The sequence below is a fragment of the Aedes albopictus genome, unplaced genomic scaffold (assembly GCF_035046485.1).
Source record: "Aedes albopictus strain Foshan unplaced genomic scaffold, AalbF5 HiC_scaffold_194, whole genome shotgun sequence".
NCBI classification, from domain to species: Eukaryota; Metazoa; Arthropoda; class Insecta; order Diptera; family Culicidae; genus Aedes; species Aedes albopictus.
This window is the reverse complement of record NW_026916974.1, coordinates 28,544-50,000: the sequence shown is the minus strand read 5'-3', so window position 1 is coordinate 50,000 and position 21,457 is coordinate 28,544. Positions and strand designations below refer to the sequence as shown.

The following is a 21,457-nucleotide window of genomic DNA, read 5'->3' as shown; positions in this document are numbered from 1 at the left end:
TACTGAGAACCCTTGGAGGAATTTTTGAAGGAATTTGTGGAACTTGTTTAGCAGGTTTCCTTAGAGAATTTAAAAAAAAATTGTGGAGCAATCCTCAGAGAAACATCTTTTTCGAACCGTACTGAAGACATACTTAGAGTGAATCCTTGAAGTAGTTCCAAAAGTAGTACTTGAAGGAAGGAATTGTTGAGTCAGCCCTTGACGGAATTCTTAAAATAATCTTTGAAGGAACTTTTTAAAAAAATCTTTGGAGAAATCTATGAAGAATTGGAGGATTTCTCGAAGGAATTATTAATTGATTTCAGAAGCAGGCCTTTAAAAAATTCCTATAATAATCCACATAGGAATTGCCGAATCATTTCTTACAAAAAGTTTGGAAGAAATCTTTTGAAAAAACCTGGACTCTTGAAGAAATTCCCGGAAGAGTATTTGGAGGAATCCATGACAAAACCCTATGAGATATCACTAAAGTATTTCTTAGAGATACTTGAAGTAATCATTGGAGAACCATGGAGATATTTCTTGAGGAATTCTCATAAAAGAAGAAAAGATTAAAAAACAAATCTGCTGCAATTCTTCAAAAATAAATTAAAAATAAAAGGATACATGAAGGAATAAATTAAGAAATCTTAGTGCTTTTTTTTTAAGAATCCATATGGATATTCCCCAAGGCGCCACTTCTGTGCATGTTTTTATAGTACCCATGATGATATTTCTGAAGAAATTCTTGGAGGAATTCTTTAAAGAAGACTAGAATGAATTCCTGATGGATTCGTTGGAAGAGTTTTGAAGAAATCTTGATGGGACTTCTGCTACATTCCAGGAGAATTCCTGGGATGAATTAATTTAATTAGACAAATTCCTAGAAGAAAAAATAGAGACATTTTTGCGGAATTCTGTAGGATTTTTTGGACAAAATTCTGAAGAAATCCAAGGAAGGATAAAAAGTACATAATACCCGAAGACCTGGAATAGTTTTCGACCAAATCCTGCAATTATTCCAGGAGTATTTGAGCAATTCTTCTGATAAATTCTGGAGTAATCCCTGAAAAATTCCGTGGAAAAATTTCTGAAGAAATTCTGTGAGGAATTCGTGACGCAACCCTTGGAGGAATTCCTAAAGAATGTATGGAGGATTACACGGAATAATACGAGGAGAATTTTCTGAAGGATTTGGTGAAAATATTTCGAAAATAATTGTTGAAGGAATTGCCCAAGATAGTTTTGGAGCATTTGCCATAAATATCATTAAAGGCCTTCTGGAAGGGCACCCTGTACTCGACAGAAAAAAGTCACGCTGAGAACTGCTGAGATATGTTTTTCGTCTGAAGAAAGCTCAAACTGAAGGCACAACACCATGTTAACAAGCGCTCTTTAAATTTATTAGCTACTTTATGGCACCCTATGGATCTATCACGATCCATCATCTCTATATATCACAGCCACTTGCCAATCTCAATTTTATGATCATACGACACTTCTGAACTCCACTTCATTGATACAACCTCCTAATCCCACATTTTATGACCCTCTAATTGATTCATCCGCTTCGAATAAGAAAACGCAACAAAAATGGCACTGCAATATAAAAAATAAACCTGAACAAAAAGCTCTGATGACGAGAAATTACAGCTGAACAAAACGGGTCGGCGGCATTCGAGCTACTGGGTGGGGGCTTGCTTATTGTTTTGCTCTGGAAGACACTCCGACGACAGACCGTTCTTGTCTAGAAACGCACAAAACGCCCCCTCTTTTGTACTCTTCCCCTCTTTCTCAGATAGAATGGCACATTTGTATCGATTATTTTATTAACCTTTTTCACCTCGTCGTCGGCTTCTCTGGCCTCTAATAACAACACTATCCCTTTCAATTGGAGTTCCCCACTATTCCGATCTAACTGTCTCACACCCCCAAACCCTCAAACCCTCGAATGCCCGTCTGTTGTTTTGTCGGTTGTTATTTCTCGTTTGATCGATAACACCTTTCCTACGTTGCCTGCTTGCCAAGTGCCATTTTATCAGTTTCCGTCCGCATTTGGGTTCCACCGAACCTTGAACTGTCAATTTCCGGTCTGACGTGAACTGTCTGTCGCGCGATCGTTGCGAGTGTCAATGCCGGCCGTCCGTTGAAGTTCAAGTGTAAATTTCTCTGTCATTAGTAGTGCTTTGAGTGCCGGTTTTGAGGACCAACAGGTGGCCATCCGATTCGCATGACCTGTCAATCAAGAAACGCTTGCTTTCTGCTTCTGTTTGCAGTTGGAGCCTTCAACGGGGAGTTCAACGGGGATACCAAGATGAACTACGGTCGGAAGACACCGTCGACCTACAGGTCGACGCCATCGGTGTACTCGCACATAACGAGCCGATCGCAATCGAATCTGCATTCACAGCGATCGCGATCGATGAAATCCATCCGGATACCGTGGTACCAGAAGCCACTGCTGCACAACAACAAGTACATAGACATCCAGCGGGGAGCGATCATCACCGGGACGTTCTCGATCTTCGTCGCCATTTTCACGATCGTCACTGCCATCTTCGACGTGTACTGCCTGGCGATGGCCGCTCCCGGGTCCACACACTACGGATACTACATCATCTCGTACGAGTTCGTCTACGTCGGAAACGTCCACGTGCGAAATTCGTTGATGATCGCGGCGTTGTTTTCGCTACTTGGAGGCCTGGTCGTGCTGGTGACCAGTATCATGCTCGTGCACGCACTTCGTAAAGAACACGAAAACCGAGTCGTTCCGTGGCTGTGGTCGTTCGCCGTGTTCACGCTGTTCCGATTCCTGGCACTGCTGCTGTTCTCGATCGTGAACGATCTGATCTTCGCGTACAACGTAATCATCACCTTAATCTGGATACTGATCGTGTTGGCGTCGGTCTACGGGTGGTTGCTGGTATACTCGCTCTACCTGGAGCTTGCTGACCTGACCAAGCTGGAAGATCTGGCCCATCTGCGGATGGGAACTATGCAGTCGCTGAACGCTTCGGTGGCCCATTCTCTGGCTGGATCCCGTCCAACGACGCCGCATAGCACGGTATCGACCATGCCAGTCGGCGGAGTAGTCTAAGATCGTCCCCCCTGAAATCCAGTCGGAGCCCGTCCGTCAAGGCCAGAATCTCGATGTTGATGTCAACACAAGCAACAAACAAATCGAAACAATACAAAATAACACAAATCACTAGCGTACTAAGTGACGAACCCCTCGATCAATGGATCATCCGAGGGTAAAGGTTTTAGCAACTAAGGCCGTCCATGTTTTATTGATACCATAATAAGATTTTAGACTTACAGACTGCCGGAAAGGTTGTCGATCGAAATCGAACGAACTCTGTATAGATGTGCCTTTACTTCGTGTAGTAATCGAAGCAACGTTCAAAGCCGTATTACTTTTAATCCATTTCCCGATCGTTTCTCGCCGACTGTGGCGTGTGAAAGACGGCACGGGAAATCTGTTTTACTAGATTTACACTTGCCTAGAATTGTAAGAACGGAGAGTAAGCAGAATAAAAATCTTAATGTGAAACAAAACAAAAATCGATCCGCGTTTGTTTTTCTTTCCATTCCGTGTGCCGTAGGTAGGTAGAAAGTTTCTTTTTTGTCGATGGCTTCGAGTCGTCTTGAGGTCAGTGGCTCAGTTCTCAAGTCGGTGAAGCGCGGCGGCCGATGACCTTTCCTTTATTTCGTTATTTTTTAACCTTCTTAGGAGCTGCTGCTGGTCGCTTTCTTTCGTCTATTCTCCATTCTATACCTAAATGAAATGTCGAATGCGGTTCACCACCGAGTGAGGCAGACTCGGTCCCCTATCTTAATGATGTTTATCTATTCGTCAGCACCTTTTCCGAGGAGTTCCTAGCGTGAGAGAGGACACTGCTGTTGGGTGCAATAGCGAGCACGTGCTAGAGGTTTTAACAGTTTTTGGCTGTCTGTTTCTTCGGTTTTCTTGAAAAAACGAAAAAAATAAACGATTGCAAGCCAGAAGACACCTTTGTTGTAGGAGTTGTTGATTTTTTTTTGGTTGCGACTGCTGGGTGTGTTTGCTGTAAAGTCAGTAAATATTTGGCGAACAATCTGTTAAGGCGTCGGCAGTATCTGTAATGGAACAGGTTATGTGTCGATGAACAAAGTTCTTTGTTAGGGGCTGTTCATAAACCACGTAGACCTAAATTTGGCCATCTCAGAGCCCCCCCCCCCCCCCCCTTCTCCCTCGTAGACTTTTGTCCATACAAAAATTTTGTAATTTGTATGGAGCGTAGACTTTGGCCAGAACCCCCCTCCCCCCCAAAAAGTCTACGTGGTTTATGAACGGCCCCATATTGGTAAGATGCTGCTGAAAAAGTGAGTCACTTTGTTCCGCTGAGTTAGCGAACGTGGCACAGTTTAAGAATTATAAATGTTTTGTATTTGAAACTTTAATTTTTGATCAGTTTTGTTGATGGAGTGTAACACTTTAAAAGTTTTATAAATATAAACGTTTATTGATAGTTACTAATGAAATTTACCTGAAATATAGAAGGTAGACCATACTACTGTTGAGTTATCAGTTTTCAAAATTCGGTAAATGTGGTAAAAATGGTTACTGTATGCTCGTGCGCAAAACCAGTAACTTTCATCCACCAATCTCAAAGCAACTCCCAGAACACACAAACTCTCTTCAAGCCAACAACTAGTCCCGCTAAATGGCGCATTAAACTTCCTCAACCGTTTGACGTAATGACACCGCTATTACGAAATTGCAACCGAAACTAATTTGCATTTCCCGTACCCGTAAGCCTAATCTTATCTTCAATCCGCCCACAACGGAAAGCCCGCTGGCAAAAAGTATCACATTATAATCATATTAAAATTAATCACCTCCAGTAGTAGCCCAACACCACGGTGGACAGCGACGACGACGACGGCCCAGAGCCCTACTTGCTTGGCTTGGGTGAATGGAAAACCGGTTCCATCGCACCGTAACGACGACAACGACCACTTGGTGCATATACGGACCACGTCCATCCATCACACAACAGAACCAATTCAATTGCATTCTTTTCTATCTTCGGAGCACTACAAACCGAGCATCAAGAGAACCAGTTTGGCCGCCGGTCGTCCGGCATGGTTGGTCCCTCCAACATCACGTAGAGCAGTGGTTCCCAACTTATCGAACAATGCGAAAATCTGGCGTTTCTTCGACGATTTTCTCCTTAGATTCCAGGATTAACATTTGAAAAGGGCCTATCGACGTTGGTAAACAATGACTTTGCACGTCACTGCTGAGCAGTGAATGAATGTGAAGCTGGGAGACGTCATCCTTTGAAAATGGCCTAATTTTGATTAGATTGTTCTCACTTCACCCTTTTGCCACCATACAAGATTCTACATGTATATCATATGTATAACAAGTGCCACATATCAACTAACAATGTTAGGCAGTCTTCGACAAAATCATATGTAGGTATAGAAAAACCATTGTTATTGAGTTGTCTCAATAGAATATCTGCTACTAGATTCCACAAGGCTCCCTCTAGGGAGCATCTACAGACACATAGTTGCCAAACCGCTGCTTGGCGTGATGTCAAGAAAAGATGTCGGCTTTTGAGCATTTGGCGAACCTTCCGTGTGGAAATCCTTAGATTTCGCAATGATTTTGTGCATTTTCACAAAGGCTGTTCAAGCCGAATTGTTCCACAGACCAAAGAGCTTTTTGGTGGGCCTTGCGAGCCGACCTGAAAGCCTCCGATCCAGCCGAACGTCGTCTGTTCCAACTCTTTCTACATTGTTTCCTGAGCTTCGCCGGAACAGAGTTCCACCAAGGGGTTCCTCTTGTGGTCTTCACAGACCGCAGAGGGCAAGTTTCTTCAAAAGCTTCCATAATGAAGGCCGTTGTACTATCAACGGTATCATCTAAACCTCCAGAAATATCAACGGATGGTGAGTATCCATGACATTTGGCTGCAACCAAATCGGTAAAGAGATCCAAGTTGGTTGACGGGTTGACCGGGGGTTCCTGAAACGCAAAGTTGGTGAAGTGACATTCACATGTTCAAAAAAGATATAGCGATGGTCAGATAAAGATTCTTCATCTGACACATGCCAAATGGTCAGCTCGTGACTAATTCTGCTAGAGCAAAGCGTTATGTCTAACACTTCCTCTCTAGCAGATACCATGAAGGTTGGGCGGTTTCCTATGTTAAGTAACCCAAGATCTGTACTATTTAAGTATTCAATCAAGCAGGAGCCTCTCAAATCAAAGTCTGAGCTGCCCGAGATGGTATGGTGAGCATTAGCATCACTGCCAACAATTAGCAGAAGGCCTTTTGAAATGCAGTATGCGATGACTTGTTTGAAAACATCCGTAGCAACCGAACAATTGACGTATTTCCTGTTGAGGTTTCCAACAGATACATCAATTGTGATAGCACATACATCTCTGGTGGGTAATTCAAAGACGAGTGTAGCAACATTTGCGTTGTTGACAAGCACACAGGCTCGAGGCATAACACGCGAGTTTGCCATCTATTTTTTTTATTGAAAATAGAATTCTATGCTAAAGATTGATCTGAGCTATCCTAACCGTAGCCTTTTAATCGCATAATGAGAAACCATTCCACCATATAGGTGAAAATTTAAACAACATCATCATCTGAGTTTGAGACTTAACAAGGGCAGCTGATTATCTCCGAGAAACACAAGGTCCACTGCACCATTGCTCCGGGGTTAGCGCTGTAAGGGCATTGTGGAGGGCATCACAGGCGCTGTTAGCGGTTAGGTTTTCATAAGAGCCCCCTAGCCATTCAGAATTTTTCAACATAAGCTGTTGCATAGTATACTAATCGAGAGTGGTTTCAGAAAGTTTACACAAATTTAGACCATTCGGCGACATAAAAGTCCAAATTGTGAAAAAGTAACATGGTGCACGACAGTACATCTCTGATAGTTAGTTAAAGATGCGTTGTTAAAGCTTGCGTTGTTGACAAACACGCGTACTCGAGGCCTGACAAGCGAGTTTGTCATTTCAATTTTAAAGTTCTTGCCAATCCGAATGATGGGGGGTTGACTGTAACTACTTGCAAAGCACGACACGAGACCTGAACTACGCTGGAGGAGGACATGCTACATGCAAGCACTCGAAGTGTTCTCCAAGCAACACACATGTCATATAAAAGTTACGGCAGCGCAAGCTTTGGTTGTACAGAAGTTAATTTAACGTTAGTCTAGCCTTGTGTTAGATAAAAATATCACTGCCTCCACGGCAACCGTAACATCCGGAAGGTGGCAAAAGAAGGAAGAATACATGTTGGGGCAGGGTATGTTGTGAGAATGCCGGACAATAACCCGGCAAAAAAACATGTAAGTAATGCCGTATGGAAAAATTCTTCTCCTAAACATAAAAAAATCTCCGCGCTCTCATTAAATAAAGAAGTTATTTTAGATTTTTCTATTTTTTTACAAATTAAAAAAACTATGAATAGATATTTTCAGAAATTGTTCCAAGTAAAAATAATAATTAAAAAAAAACTTTCGGAAATTTCTCCAGGTATTCTATTTTAAATAATATAAGGAACTCTTTCAACATATTCGATTGCTCCTTTGGAAAATCCATCAGTAGTTTTCCGGGGCTTTCCAGAAAGTGTTCCGAAAATTCCTTCAGAAACTTGTCCAGGAATTATTTTGAAAATATTTCCATACATTTCTCTAGAAATTCCACCAAGAATTTTCCACGGATTTTTTGAAAAAAAAAACATCTATGATTTATTTTCCGGCGATAGCTTTGATAATTCCTTCTTAATTTTTTAAGAGAAATTCTCCAGGATATTCCTTCAGAATTTTGCTATTTCTTCAATAATAAAAAACAGGAATTTCTTTGGAAAATTTTGCAAGATACTTTTAAAAGATCTCTCGGTGGTTCCACAGAAAACCTTCTAAATATTGAAATTGAAAATTTATCCAAGATTCCTCCAGAAATTCCTACAGGAATTCTTTCATGGATTTTTTAAAGCACTTCCAAGGATTTTCTTGGAAATTATCTTTACAAAAATGTGCATAGATTCATTCAGAAATTCCTCAAAGGATTTTTTCCGAAAAAGTTCTACAGGTTCCTCTAGAATTTTTTTCGAAGGATTCCTGTCGATAGATCTACGAGGGTTTTCTTCGGAAATTCGTTCAGAAAAACTTTCAGATAGATTTTCGGGATTTCCAGTTTATTTTAGTAAGCCGTCCATAAACTCTTTCAAAATATCTACCAGAGATTCTTCGAGAAAATCTTCCAGGAATTTGAAAAAAAAAAATTTTTTTTGCAATTTCTCATCGTAATAGGCTGTTTTACCTCACGCAAATCTGCCTGGAAAAGGCCTACTTTCCCACACCAAACTAGCAGTGATGTAATGGTTCATTACAGTACTGATTTGCGTTGCGTGATGAACGATTACAGCACTGTTTTGAGTTTTGATCCACTGCTTGATGCACTTCTGCACGCAGGTTTGAAAAATTGTGACAACTGCACAGTATGACCTGCTATTATCAGACTTTCTTAAACATGGCTATGAACATCAGTGTGTTATTAAAAAGGTTTTAACTTGAGTCATTCGCCTCTGAGTTTGAGAATAATTTGGGAAAAGTGGCATTGAAGTATTCTTGCAGGCTTTAGGAATATTCCTCCAGTTCCTCCAGGATTCTCAATGTATTCACCAATATTTCTCCAAGCACTTTCTCCAGGGATTCCTGATGAATTTCTGAAAACCCTTGATATTCACATGAGAACTCCTCTGTGAATTCATTCGGGCATTTTTTAAGGCATTATTTTGAAAATCCTTTCAGAAAATCATAGAGATATTCTCTATAGATTCTTTCCATCGAAAGTTTTCCAACAGTTAATTTGTAGAATTAGGGATTCTTTGAAAAAATAAAATTCTGGAGAGATTTCTTGAAGCTCAAGGGAATCTTTGGAGAATTATCCTCCAGATATATTAAAGTATTTCAATGATTTTTTTTTAATGAATCTTCGGAATATACCTTAAGGATTTTTTTATCTGTATTAACGAGCCCTAGGCTAGTGCATCTCGGGACCCACGCTTTACTTCTTTTCCGAAGGAAGAAATCACATTTTGTGAGTTTGTCGGGAGTGAGATTCAATCCCAGGTCCTCGGCGTGATAGTCACGTATTCTTACCACCCAACCAGGTCCGCTCCACTCTTAAGGAACTTCTTTGGGGAACCCTTCCAAGATTCCATCTGGAACTTCGTCAGCGATTATCTGGGGATTTTTTTTCCCAGAAATTATTTCAGAAGTTCCTCCAGAATTCTCAAAGTATTCGCCGACATTTCTCCAAGTACTTTCTCCAGGGATACCTGATGAATTTCTGAAATTCGTTAAGAAAAACTCTAGATATTCTCATAGGAATTCTTCTGAGAATTCTTGTGGTCATTTCCTCCAGGCATTCTTTTGTAAATCCTTTCAGAAAATCATAGGAGAATTTTCCATACATTCATTTTATCGAAAATTTCTCAACAGTTACTCCGAAGAGTCAGGGATTCTTTGGAAAAATTTCTGAAGAAATTTCTTGAAGAACTTCTCAAGGGAATTGTTGGAGAATTCTTCTCCAGAAATCTCCTTTGGGAACACATCCTGATTTTTTTTCTTTAAACAAGTTTGAAAATCACTAGAAATTTTTAAAAACAAAGCTAGGTAATCTGTACAAAATTTATCCACTAATTTATACGAAATTCTTACAACGGATCCATCGGGACTTGCTTTGCATATTCCGCAAATTATTTTGGAATTCTTCGAATTATTTCTCCAAGGAATTCTAGAAAAACTTGTCAAGGGTGTCATTGTGAAGTTAACAAGATATTTTTGCATAAAATCGTAAACTTCTCGATTACTATCGAGACATTATACAGGGATTTGTTGGAGAAGTTATTAGTTATGCTTTCTTTGAATTTTCCAGCATTCTTTGAGATTCCCCCATGCATTTTTTGGTATTTTTTTGGATTTCTTAGAAATTTTCCAATGTATTCGTTGCACGATTTCTCCGGAGGTTCCTTTAGGACTTCATTAAGGAATTCCTTCTTGAATCCTCCGTAGTTTCATCGTCAATTTCCTCACAGATTCTTCGTGAAATTTCTCAATATAACCTAAAGAAATTTGTTAAAGGATTTGATGGAGGTTTTAGAGAAAATCTGACAGGAATTCACCCAAGCACTTAATAGGAAGGGATCCTATTCCATTTATTTATTTCTCCTGGAGTTTCTTGGTGAATCTATTCAGGGATTTATTGGGGGATACCACCAAAAACTCTTTGAGGAATTCTTCCAGACAGTCTTTGGAATGTTTTCATAAATTTTCCAAGGGGTTCTTGAGGGAATTCTCCTTACAGATTTTTTCCTGTGATACCATCTCTTACCAAGAGATTATTTTAGATTCTTTGCGCAATTTCTCCAGGGATTCCTAGTGAAATTTATTTTAAACCCAGGATAAATTCATGTAAAAAAAAACTATAAAGCAGCACCAGGATGCATAACAGAAGCAACTACTGGAATAATTCCAGAAGGATATCTTAACCCTTATGTGGCCAACAGGGTACCCGGGTACCCAGCGCCCATTTAAAAAGCACAGTGTAGAAAAAAGCAAAAAGTTTGTCGGACACATAACGGTTAAGCCTTGGAAACCTGAGTAAAAAAAGTCAAAATTTTGTGACTCCAGGTAGCCAGAAAGAAATGTATTCAATGTAATCAAAAATGTTAGAAATAACCTTCAAATACTTTGTTTTGTAAATCCATTAAGATTGACCTATTTGGAGCCAGGTTTCAAAGCTAATCTCAACTCCGGAAACCTAGCTGTCTGAAAGATTCAGGAATGTGGCCAATGTGACCAACAACGTTTAAAAAGTCAAAAAACGCACTTGTTCCGTAAATTTATGAAGTTTGACATGTCGAAGAGAACGTATCGGCACCCTTAGGCATCATCTGAAAAAAAAAAACATCTCCTTGACACTCCGTAATAATTCCGGAATCATGTGGCCAATAATGACAAAATAATGCACACTTTAGGGTAGAAACCTACTTTATCATATGTGTTTATTCCCGTCATATCAGACGCAGAATAGCCAATTATTACAGATGTTCCAACTTAACTTAGCCAAATGGCTTATCAGATGGAAGCAAAAAGATGTAGCCTATCAAACACCACCTCCTATAACACTGGGAATTCACGTTCAATTTCATTTTACTTACGAGTTGAAATTTTTTCTCCTTTTGTGTACGACGAAGGCAACCGCACCGAAGTAATAGCTAGCCGAATTGTTCTTCATTATCGTTAAATTTCAACTTCGCAAGATTTACTTGTTGAACCAACCTTCAACTCATACCCCACAAAAGCTCTGTGACACTTCAAAGTTGTTTTTTACTGCTTCAAAATGTAGCAAAAGCTGTTTATTTTATCAAATCAATCACTTTTTCCCGTCGGTAAAATGTTTGTTTACAGAGTTGCCTTCGCCTAGGGAGGATGCAAGCAAATGTGTGCGTGGATTTTCTGCATACGAAACATCGTATTTCACAACCACAGAAAAAGATTTCTCCTTTGCACTGTGATGGTGTATTCTGATCTGGTGAAATATTATGGTCGCTATATGAAAGCTACATCCATCTCAATCGTACATTGAACACAAGACTTGATTTGGGTTGCTATGTGGTCCAGATTTGAAAATACCTGGCAAAAATTGCCAAACCATAGTAGTCTGCAAGTTTCAGCCTATATGAGTGTATTGGAACATGATTTAGCGCTCAATTTCATTTAAAGGCATTTTCATTTTTTGTCGGTTTCTTCGACCCAAATCCGAACAAAATTGATGTTTTTCATACAATTTTACTATACACATATCATCATGGCGCTATTGTTTTGGCAGCTCTTCGCAGTTGCATTTTTTTCTAGCCGATTCTGCCTACATAAACGAGCATTTGAACGGAATCTCCCCACGGGGAGTAGCGGAGAGCGATTTGTAAGACAGTTTAAAGTCGAACTGTAAGAATTTCTCGTATTAATGGCATGTAATGTCAATTTTGAAGCCAAAAGTGTTATTGGATCTCTTGCTCCATTGCAGATGTCTGATATACACAAGAACTTACAAATAAACTTTACAAAGTAAATGTATTACTTATACCAATAGACTTTTGTAGAGGTTGAACTTGTTTGTGTTTTTTTTTATCAAAAATTGAGCACATTTTTCATCAGCAGCTAAAGCTATGTTCACTTAGAATCCGGAATCATGTCACATTTTCTAGTGGCGCTCTCAATGAACATAATCATCATTCTTTTGCAGCACTCTGATCATACACTAATCCTCTTTAAATGGTGAAAATTTCATCGATTTTCTTGCAACGAGTGAAAAGTTATTTCAGATTGAAGACAAGAGGAGGAAAAAACTTGCACAAACACGTTGAAAATTTAGCGTGGTCAGGTACGACAGTCGCGAAAAATGTTAATATCGTCAAAACCATTATGTGTTATGTGCACAGATGTTGTTAACCATGGCATAAGGAAGTGTCCTCGGAAGAAAAAAGCTTGGGTTCATTATGACTTAAGGGCAAAGTCTTCGGTATACCAATCCGTGTGGTCAATTAATGATTTTTAATGAAACTCAACGTACATATGTACAGATGGAAATATTATTAGTAAAATTGCGAAAAAATCCACAGCTCAGGTGAGATTTGAACCCACGACCCTTATACGCTAGACAAGTGCTTTTCCAACTAAGCTACCGAGCCAATTAATGACACGGCATTTTGGTTGGTACAAGGTAATTCCAATCTCATCGATCATGCTTCATCTTTCCCTTAAATTTCACCGCAAATATATCCATCTCTTATGTACACATGCATGAAGAGCGATGCGATTTATTTACTGTTGAAACTGTTTGCCTAACTTTCAGGCGTCTCTTCATCACCGACTGTGGTGAGGAAGAACAATTGAAACCTGGTAGGCGACCAACGTGTCGTTCGCACTCTTTCATATACGACAGATTACTACAGAAGAGGTAGAAGCTCGAATATGACTTAAGGGCAAAGTCTTCGGTATACCAATCCGTGTGGTCAATTAATGATTTTTAATGAAACTCAACGTACATATGTACAGATGGAAATATTATTAGTAAAATTGCGAAAAAATCCACAGCTCAGGTGAGATTTGAACTCACGACCCTTATACGCTAGACAAGTGCTTTTCCAACTAAGCTACCGAGCCAATTAATGACACGGCATTTTGGTTGGTACAAGGTAATTCCAATCTCATCGATCATGCTTCATCTTTCCCTTAAATTTCACCGCAAATATATCCATCTCTTATGTACACATGCATGAAGAGTTTCATTAAAAATCATTAATTGACCACACGGATTGGTATACCGAAGACTTTGCCCTTAAGTCATATTCGAGCTTCTACCTCTTCTGTAGTAATCTGTCGTATATGAAAGAGTGCGAACGACACGTTGGTCGCCTACCAGGTTTCAATTGTTCTTCCTCACCACAGTCGGTGATGAAGAGACGCCTGAAAGTTAGGCAAACAGTTTCAACAGTAAATAAATCGCATCGCTCTTCATGCATGTGTACATAAGAGATGGATATATTTGCGGTGAAATTTAAGGGAAAGATGAAGCATGATCGATGAGATTGGAATTACCTTGTACCAACCAAAATGCCGTGTCATTAATTGGCTCGGTAGCTTAGTTGGAAAAGCACTTGTCTAGCGTATAAGGGTCGTGAGTTCAAATCTCACCTGAGCTGTGGATTTTTTCGCAATTTTACTAATAATATTTCCATCTGTACATATGTACGTTGAGTTTCATTAAAAATCATTAATTGGGTTCATTGATAAATCTACTTTGAATTTGAAGATTTGGCAAGAAGTTCGAACTCTGGGCATGGTTTTTTTTCGCAACAAGATGATGAGAACCAATTCATACAAGGATGACAGCCTCAAGAATCGCGTGCTTCTTTTCAAAAACGCACACAAGGGATATGTAGAGGTTTTACCTATTTTGATGAGCTGCCATGACAGCCGGAGACGTTCAGTGGTATCATCACAGATGGGTAGTGTTTATCAACGAAAAAAAAAACACTCAAATTTCGCGTTTTCTCAATTCACTGAATTGCCCCTCATTTCGCAATAAAAAAAAAAGTTTGGCAATTTTTCTTCGGAATCCTAGTCAAGGCACCACCGTTGTGCAGATTTTTAGAGAGGTCAACACTGAAAAAGTGAGAAAATGTGTGAAAAATAAAAATAAACAATTTCAATGATATTTTTCCATGAAAGTACAATAAATAACCTTTGTTTTGAGGGCTTCACATTTTATGTTTGTTATTCCATCCCTAAGATATACGTGATTTTGTCATTCCGGATTCTAAATGAACATAGCTCTATTCAGTGCTGTAACAAGACACAAAATCAATATTTCCAAATTTTTTTAAACGTTAGTTAGTGCTCCTGGTATTATGGATGAATGCTCAATGTTCTGTATCCCATATTAGACATGTTCAAAAATTGAGTTTCTGCCAGCTTTTCTCAGAATTGGACCTCTGTGAGTTGTGAAGATTTTGTCCGACTTTTCGAACAAAAACCTACGGTCAAATCATATTTTTGACTATTCTATGTACCATAGTGGCACGCAGAAGGTGTGCCGGGAATTTAACTCAGGTTGTTCCCGAAATAGACATGGAGTAGACGAAAACAGATTTTTTTATTATCACTCTTATTATTTTAATGTAATTGTAGTATTTTTTTACATTATAAGGAAGCAAATTTATTAATTAGTAATCGATACTGAATTGGTCATGAGGCTTAGGGTGAGGTACTTTTTGAGGCACAAATCTCCCATTCGATAGTAAACGTGCCGCCTGAGCCTATGGTCTGATACCTGGATGAGGGGCAAGAATAATTTGGATCGTTTCGGAGGAACAATTGTAATGTTCCGTTATAAATGGATACCTAAAGCACAGACAAACAGACGTAACACTTGCAAAATTTCCATCGACCACGCTTTTAACGATCATATTAAATTTTCATAGTTGTGGCTTTCACAACCAGAGGTGCGAGCATCGTTTTTCTATGCGTTTGACGTTTCACACTAGCGCCTTCTGTTGACGATATTGCACAACACAGTGATTCGTGCAACTTTTCCACCAGGTGATGGTAGTGTAAACTTTACGATGGATTTTCAAGAAAATTATTCTAGGTGTTACGTATGTTTGTCTGTAGGGTAATTGTTCCCTTTGTTGTGGTAGTACCTAATGTTGCGGTAATGGCAATTGAGCACTTTTTCGACTGAAATGTTAACAAAAGGAATTTTTAATGGATGTATTGTGCTTAAATTATGAGATTGCACCGTTTGTTTGCCTAATATTCGCCCAAAAACCTATTAAAAAAATATTTTCCTTAATTATGTTTTCTGCTGTGTTCCTAATGTCGCGGTATCCCCATATGATTTCAATGTGATACCGCAACATTAGGAACATTATGTTTTTTTAGATAGAAAACGAATAAAATGCTCATAACAACCTCAAAGTGGCAATATTTCGTTACTTTCCCGTAGATGCAGGATGGATTTTACTATTTTCAATTCAATCCAAATAAAAAGTTTACTTTGGGCGATACAATTGTGCTTTAAACATGAACCAAGTGCTTAACTCCTCCATGATCGGATCAATTACCCTACCTAATGTTATTAGCTACTGCTAGACATTGCCATCAGTTGCAATATACTCTTCATTAACTAATATGCGAACCGTGGGCTTTCATTTGGAAAACCCTGCCATAGAAAGTTTTCGTAAGAAAAAAATATAGAATCACCAGCACCTGTTGGGCGGTGGTAATTTGCCTAACGAACCAACCCTTCTGGGTAATATTTACAAACAACTCCCCAGTAAGCATTAGTCACGTGACGTCAATGCAATGCATCTACGGCTTGCTGTCGCACATTACCGCACTCATTCACACAACAGGTTTCTTTATGGATATGTTAGTAAACGATGGACTGATATGGTAGAGTTTCGATGTGTCACTTTTGCTTGCGACTCGCGCATTCCACTCCACAGTCACCGTAGGTGACAAAAGAACGACACGGCTGGCTACCATGGCGACCAACGCCCATAACCGAGCTGGCTGTGATCGGTTATTCGTACCTTCCAGTGCATTGCATTGTCAAGCCCCTCGTGATGCACTTACATTTAGCGACGAGGGATAGGTTCAGTCCAATGCCTTTTTGGGCACTGACCGCCAACTAGGGCATTAAGGCACATGTTGCTAGCTAACTAGCTACCTATAGGTACCTATAGGAAAACATTTACAATGCGGTGTGCGAATTGTGCCGGGTTTATTCTAATCTAGAATTCAAAACAGAAGTTTGTTATGGTACGCCCTCGGTCCTCCCTTTTTACGCTCAGCTGGAAACTTTTATATTCGTGGTAAGCAGCTTGAACGAAGTTTAGTCGGCATACCACGCGACATCAACGCACCACCATCCGAGATGGGTGAGGAATGCGCTTGGGTGTAGGCGGAAAGAACTTACTCTGTATTAACAAGAATGGAAACGTTTGTACCCCTACACCTTGCCTAGGTACGACCACAAATAGGGAAGGTGGCTTAGCGAAGGTATTTGGTAGACAACAATAAAGTGAAAGGTGAATGACTTTTTTATGCGAGGCGGCGGTTGGTGGTGGGTGCTTCCCAAACGGGTAATGATTTTTAAGGCATTAGTGTCATAGAAGCGAATTTCTTTTGAGTTCTAATTTGATAATTTGTTTTAACTAAAACGTAAAAGTTTAAAAAAAGTTTTGGAATTTCATAAAAGGCCCAAGGCGTTGCCTTACGAAAGTGTTGCAAATTAAAACGATTTTTTTATACACACATTGAAAAAATGTGAATTATGGCTAAAGCTTCTTTGGTTCATTATCTTTTGAATGGGATCAAGACTGAGTGACTCCAAACTTTTGTTCGAGAGAAGAACTCAAGCTTGCAGTTTCTCGCATTTCTAATACTAAGTATGCTAGCAATTTACAAACCACTCCATACGCATTGTTGCACGTTGTTTGGAAACTTCTCCAAACTCCCATATAAATAACAACTATTCGCCCATCAATGGCACGCGATTCTTCGAAAACTTTTGATTTACTGTTTCAATTCAATCATGCCACATGGGTTCACTATGTTGCAACCACAGTTCCAACGGATCAGTTCAAGTCCGTAGCTCGTTCGAAAAGCACGTCCATTTCCGATTTGTTGTGGTGCTGATACTTCCCAATCAATCCAGCCAGAGGTAATTATTTCACTCCATTTATCCATTGAAGAAGATTGAACCCTTTCAAGTGCAGTATTGCGGCGTGCGGTTACCTAAGGTGTCTATCTAAGCTATATAGTTTAGAAAGTCCACTTCCCAACAAAAAAAAAAAAAAAAACGATATCTTACCATCATCATGGTGAATGGGTGCAAAGAGATTGTACTAACATGCAGCTCAGCAGCACAGACGGTCCAGTCTCCATTACTCCCAGGCAGCCCAGAGGGAAAAGGGCATTTCGAACTAGTTCATGGAAAGCGTTACACACTTCCTCTGGGCTGCCACCATCGTGTCGGTGCCGGTTGGGTACTGTCTAGTTTAAAAACCAAAGAGTCAGCGAGATGAAAGGAGAGTAAAAGTATTTTTTTTTTCTTTTCGATTGTTCAATCACTCGGAGTCGGTAGCCAATGTACCCAAGGTACCGAGATCTGATGCAACAGTGCGTACCTTTGCAGTGTATTGCTGTAATTGCGATGAATAACAACAAATCTAGATGAAGTGAGTGTCTGAATGATGTGAAAATGAAGTTGAAGTGGGACAATGTTGGGTGCAAATGTCATAGGAAAGATTAAGTTTGAATTAGTAGTTTTGACTATATTTGTAATGATGGTATTTTTGAGTGCTGATTGATTTCAAGACCGCATTTCAAAAACGTTTAAACAGGACAGTTTTTGAGTCTTACCTAAAAACCGAGTTCTACAGTTTTCACTTAATACAAATATCTTGCGTTGCAGCGTTGCAGCCAATCAATTTTTCATCTCTTTGGGTGAGTTGAAAGCTGAGTATAATACAGTCACACTTCGATATAACGCAACTTTTATCTCTCTATAACGTAGCTTTTTTGATTTCTACTTTTTGCTATTTGAATAATAAGCTTAATTCATAGAATAGTACTTATAACATAATTTTTTCACAATGAATCTAACAAATGGTCACAGCGACTTAGATACCCAACAAAGATTAAAAAAATAATATTATACCTCTCCTGGAATCAAGCACCCAGTTGACTGTTATACGACTATTTTCGTAGTTTTGTGAGAGTTTTTGGTATCAAAATTGTATGAAGAAATGTTATTTAGCTGACAACTATTACATCTTCTACTTAGTCTTTGTATGACATCTTCACTGGAACACAGCCTTGAAACTCCAAATAACATGATAGTAGACAGCAGTGGAAGCGATTACACTAGTTTACAAAATAAAACGAAAGTCGTGAACGATCAAAATTTTTGAAGTACAATTTGGCGCTGATATCGAAATCGTGCTTCAAAATTTTTAAGTTGAGCAGTTTTTGAGTTTTGGCTCAATATTGAGTTTTACATCTTTTTAAAATATGAAATTTACTCAAATTCAAATATCTTGCGTTTCGTTCAACCAATTTTAAATCTTTCTCCATAAACTTCTTTTTCAACGTTTATTTTTGATTAACACCCCCCCCCCCCCCCAAGTAACACACATGTTATATAAAAGTTACGACAGCGCAAGTTTTGGTTGTATAGAAGTTTATTTTACGTTATTTCAACACAATGTTAGAATTACGTAAAATAAACTTCTATACAACCAAAACTTGCGCTGTCGTACAGGGGATAGACAAAATGATCGGGATAGGTAAAATTTTCACTTTTCAAAAAATGTTCAACTTACTGTAATTTTTCGAAAAGTGCATCGAATATTCTCAAAATTTTACTGTAAGTTCATCAACTAGTTGTGTATCAGTGGTCCAAAATTGGAAACGATCGAGCCATTTTCCACGAAGTTATAAAGATTCTTGAAAAAGGTAAAATTATCCGATAGCCAACTTTGAGCTGTTATATCTCCGGATTTAATGAACCGAATGCAATGAAATTTTTACGATTTATGACTTATATAATGAACTCTGGAAAACATTTGACTTAACTTAAAATTTTTAATAAGAGAAAAAATTATAGCGATTTTATTTTTTTAACGGTTTTTTAGGAAATTGGTCTATTTTTAATATGTATTCCGTTGCTTTTCCAATTTATTGGTGGCTATGTTGTTACTTTCCTTCAAAACACATTTACATATGGGTCAATAAGAGGGAAATTAAATGAACTATAATTTGCATCTTGAATTTTGAAACGATGTTGAAGTTTTGGATAATTTGGTGTTTTATTAAAAAAATAATCTAATCGTTATAATTTTCTTCCATGTTAAACATTTGAAGTTAAGTCAACGGTTTTTCATAGCTCATTATATAAGACATAAAGTGTAGAAATTTCATTGTATTCGGTTCATTGAATCCGGAGATATAACAGCTTAAAGTTGGATATCGGATAATTTTGCCTTTTCCAAGAATCTTTATAACTTCGTGGAGAATAGCCCGATCATTTTTAAAATTGGACCACTGATATACAACTAGTTGACGAACTTACAGTATAAATTTGAGAATATTCGATGCACTTTTTGAAAAGTTACAGCTAGTTGAACATTTTTTGAAAAGTGAAAATTTTGCCTGTCCCGATCATTTTGTCTATCCCCTGTAACTCTATTATAACATGTGTGTTGCTTGGGCCCCCTTGTAAACGGGCTTGGCTAAAGGAAACCCTGCAGAAAATCACTACAGAAATCCTTTCGAAAATCCTTTTTGGAGAAATCACTGGACGAATCCCCGTATAAATCCGCAGGAGAAATTCCAGGATAAATCCATGATGAAATTGCTTCAGTATTCCCTAAATTCCGTGTGATATCTCCGGGGAAATTTCTATCGGAGATGCAATAGTATTTCTGGTAAATTTTCTAAAGGCATTCATGCTATAATCACTTTAAGGAATTTCTGTATACATCCCAGGTGGAGTCCAAAAACGAGTTTCTAGAGGAATTCTAGCATGAATAACTGGAAGAACCATTATTAAAATTTCTAGAGGGATCACAACGGGAATCCATAGGAAAAAATCACAGGGGGAATTCCTGAAGACATCATTTAAAAAAATTGGAGGCATCCCAGAAAAAATATTTGTAAAAAATTAAGCAGGGATTCCTGGAAGAATTCAACCAGGAATCTTTGAAAATTTCCTGGTGGAACCCCATTTGGTATACCAGTAGAAGCCTAGGAAGAATTAATGGCGGAATACCTGACGAATCGCTCCGAAAATTATATGTATAAGGATATTTCTTTAGACCTGGAGTAATCACAGAAGAAGTTTTTTTTTCTGGAGAAGTCCAAGGATGACTCCTACCGTAAAAATTCCAACAAAATATGCTGAATAAATTCCAGCAGGAATTTCTGGGTGAACCTTAGCTAATGAGGCGCTGTCCATAAACTACGTAGACTTTTTTTCGGCCATCTCAGACCCCCCCCTCCCCCCTCGTAGACTTTTGTTCATACAAAATTTTCGAAATTTATATGGAGCGTAGACTTTGGCCAGACCCCCCCCCCCTAAGAGTCTACGTAGTTTATGGACAGACCCTGATCCTTGAGCAGGAATGGTTGAAATATTAGAGCATTTTTGGAGGGATCCCACAAGAAATTTTAGGAGGAATGAATCCTTGGAAAAAAATCCCTTGAATTTCTTGGAGAATTATAGAAAAATCCCCAGGATATATTCCTGGACGAACCATATTAAGACCTTCTTAGAGAAATCCTAGCAGATAAAAGACCCACTGAAAGATTATTGAAAAAAATCTCTGCAAGAACTCATTAAGACATTGCAGATAAATCACATGTTCTATTACACGAAGAACACCATCAGAAATCCTTGGTTAAATTGCCATGTGTTTTCTGGAGAAATTCTAAGCGGAAATATAAAAAAATACTATGACGAAACAAATATGTAAGAACAGAAAATAACTGAAATTTCTAGAACTTTTTTAACAGAAATTTCTAGAATTTATTTTCGCTTCGATATGACGTAACTACGATATAACGTAACGAAAACAAAAAAATGCATTTGCGTTATATCGAGGTAAGATTGTATGTTTTGATCATCTGAATACAATTTATGTGTCAGATTAAAGGAACTCTAAATATTGGTAAGTGTATGGGACAATTTCTCAAAAAATTGCGAAGTTTAAAAAATTTTGAAAATTTGAGTTTTTTTTTTATAAAAAACTTAATTCTTTCTCAAAGTACCGTAAACTGGGGTGTAGTTGATCAGTGGGGTGAACCTGATCACTCAATTACCCAC

The 21,457-nt window shown here is 38.6% G+C and overlaps 1 protein-coding gene across 1 annotated transcript; it reads left to right on the top strand.

Moving 5' to 3' along the window:
- Positions 1-1,407: 1,407 nt before the first annotated feature.
- LOC109420965 (uncharacterized) lies at positions 1,408-3,547 on the top strand. The gene has a single exon (XM_062843418.1). It carries the CDS (start codon positions 2,210-2,212, stop codon positions 3,074-3,076), a length of 867 nt encoding a protein of 288 aa, XP_062699402.1. The 5' UTR covers positions 1,408-2,209; the 3' UTR covers positions 3,077-3,547.
- The last annotated feature ends 17,910 nt before the right edge of the window (positions 3,548-21,457 follow it).

What these genes read in the sequence shown, in the direction of transcription:
- LOC109420965 (XM_062843418.1), top strand. Translation starts at nt 2,210, where the DNA reads ATGACCTGTCAATCAAGAAACGCTTGCTTTCTGCTTCTGTTTGCAGTT.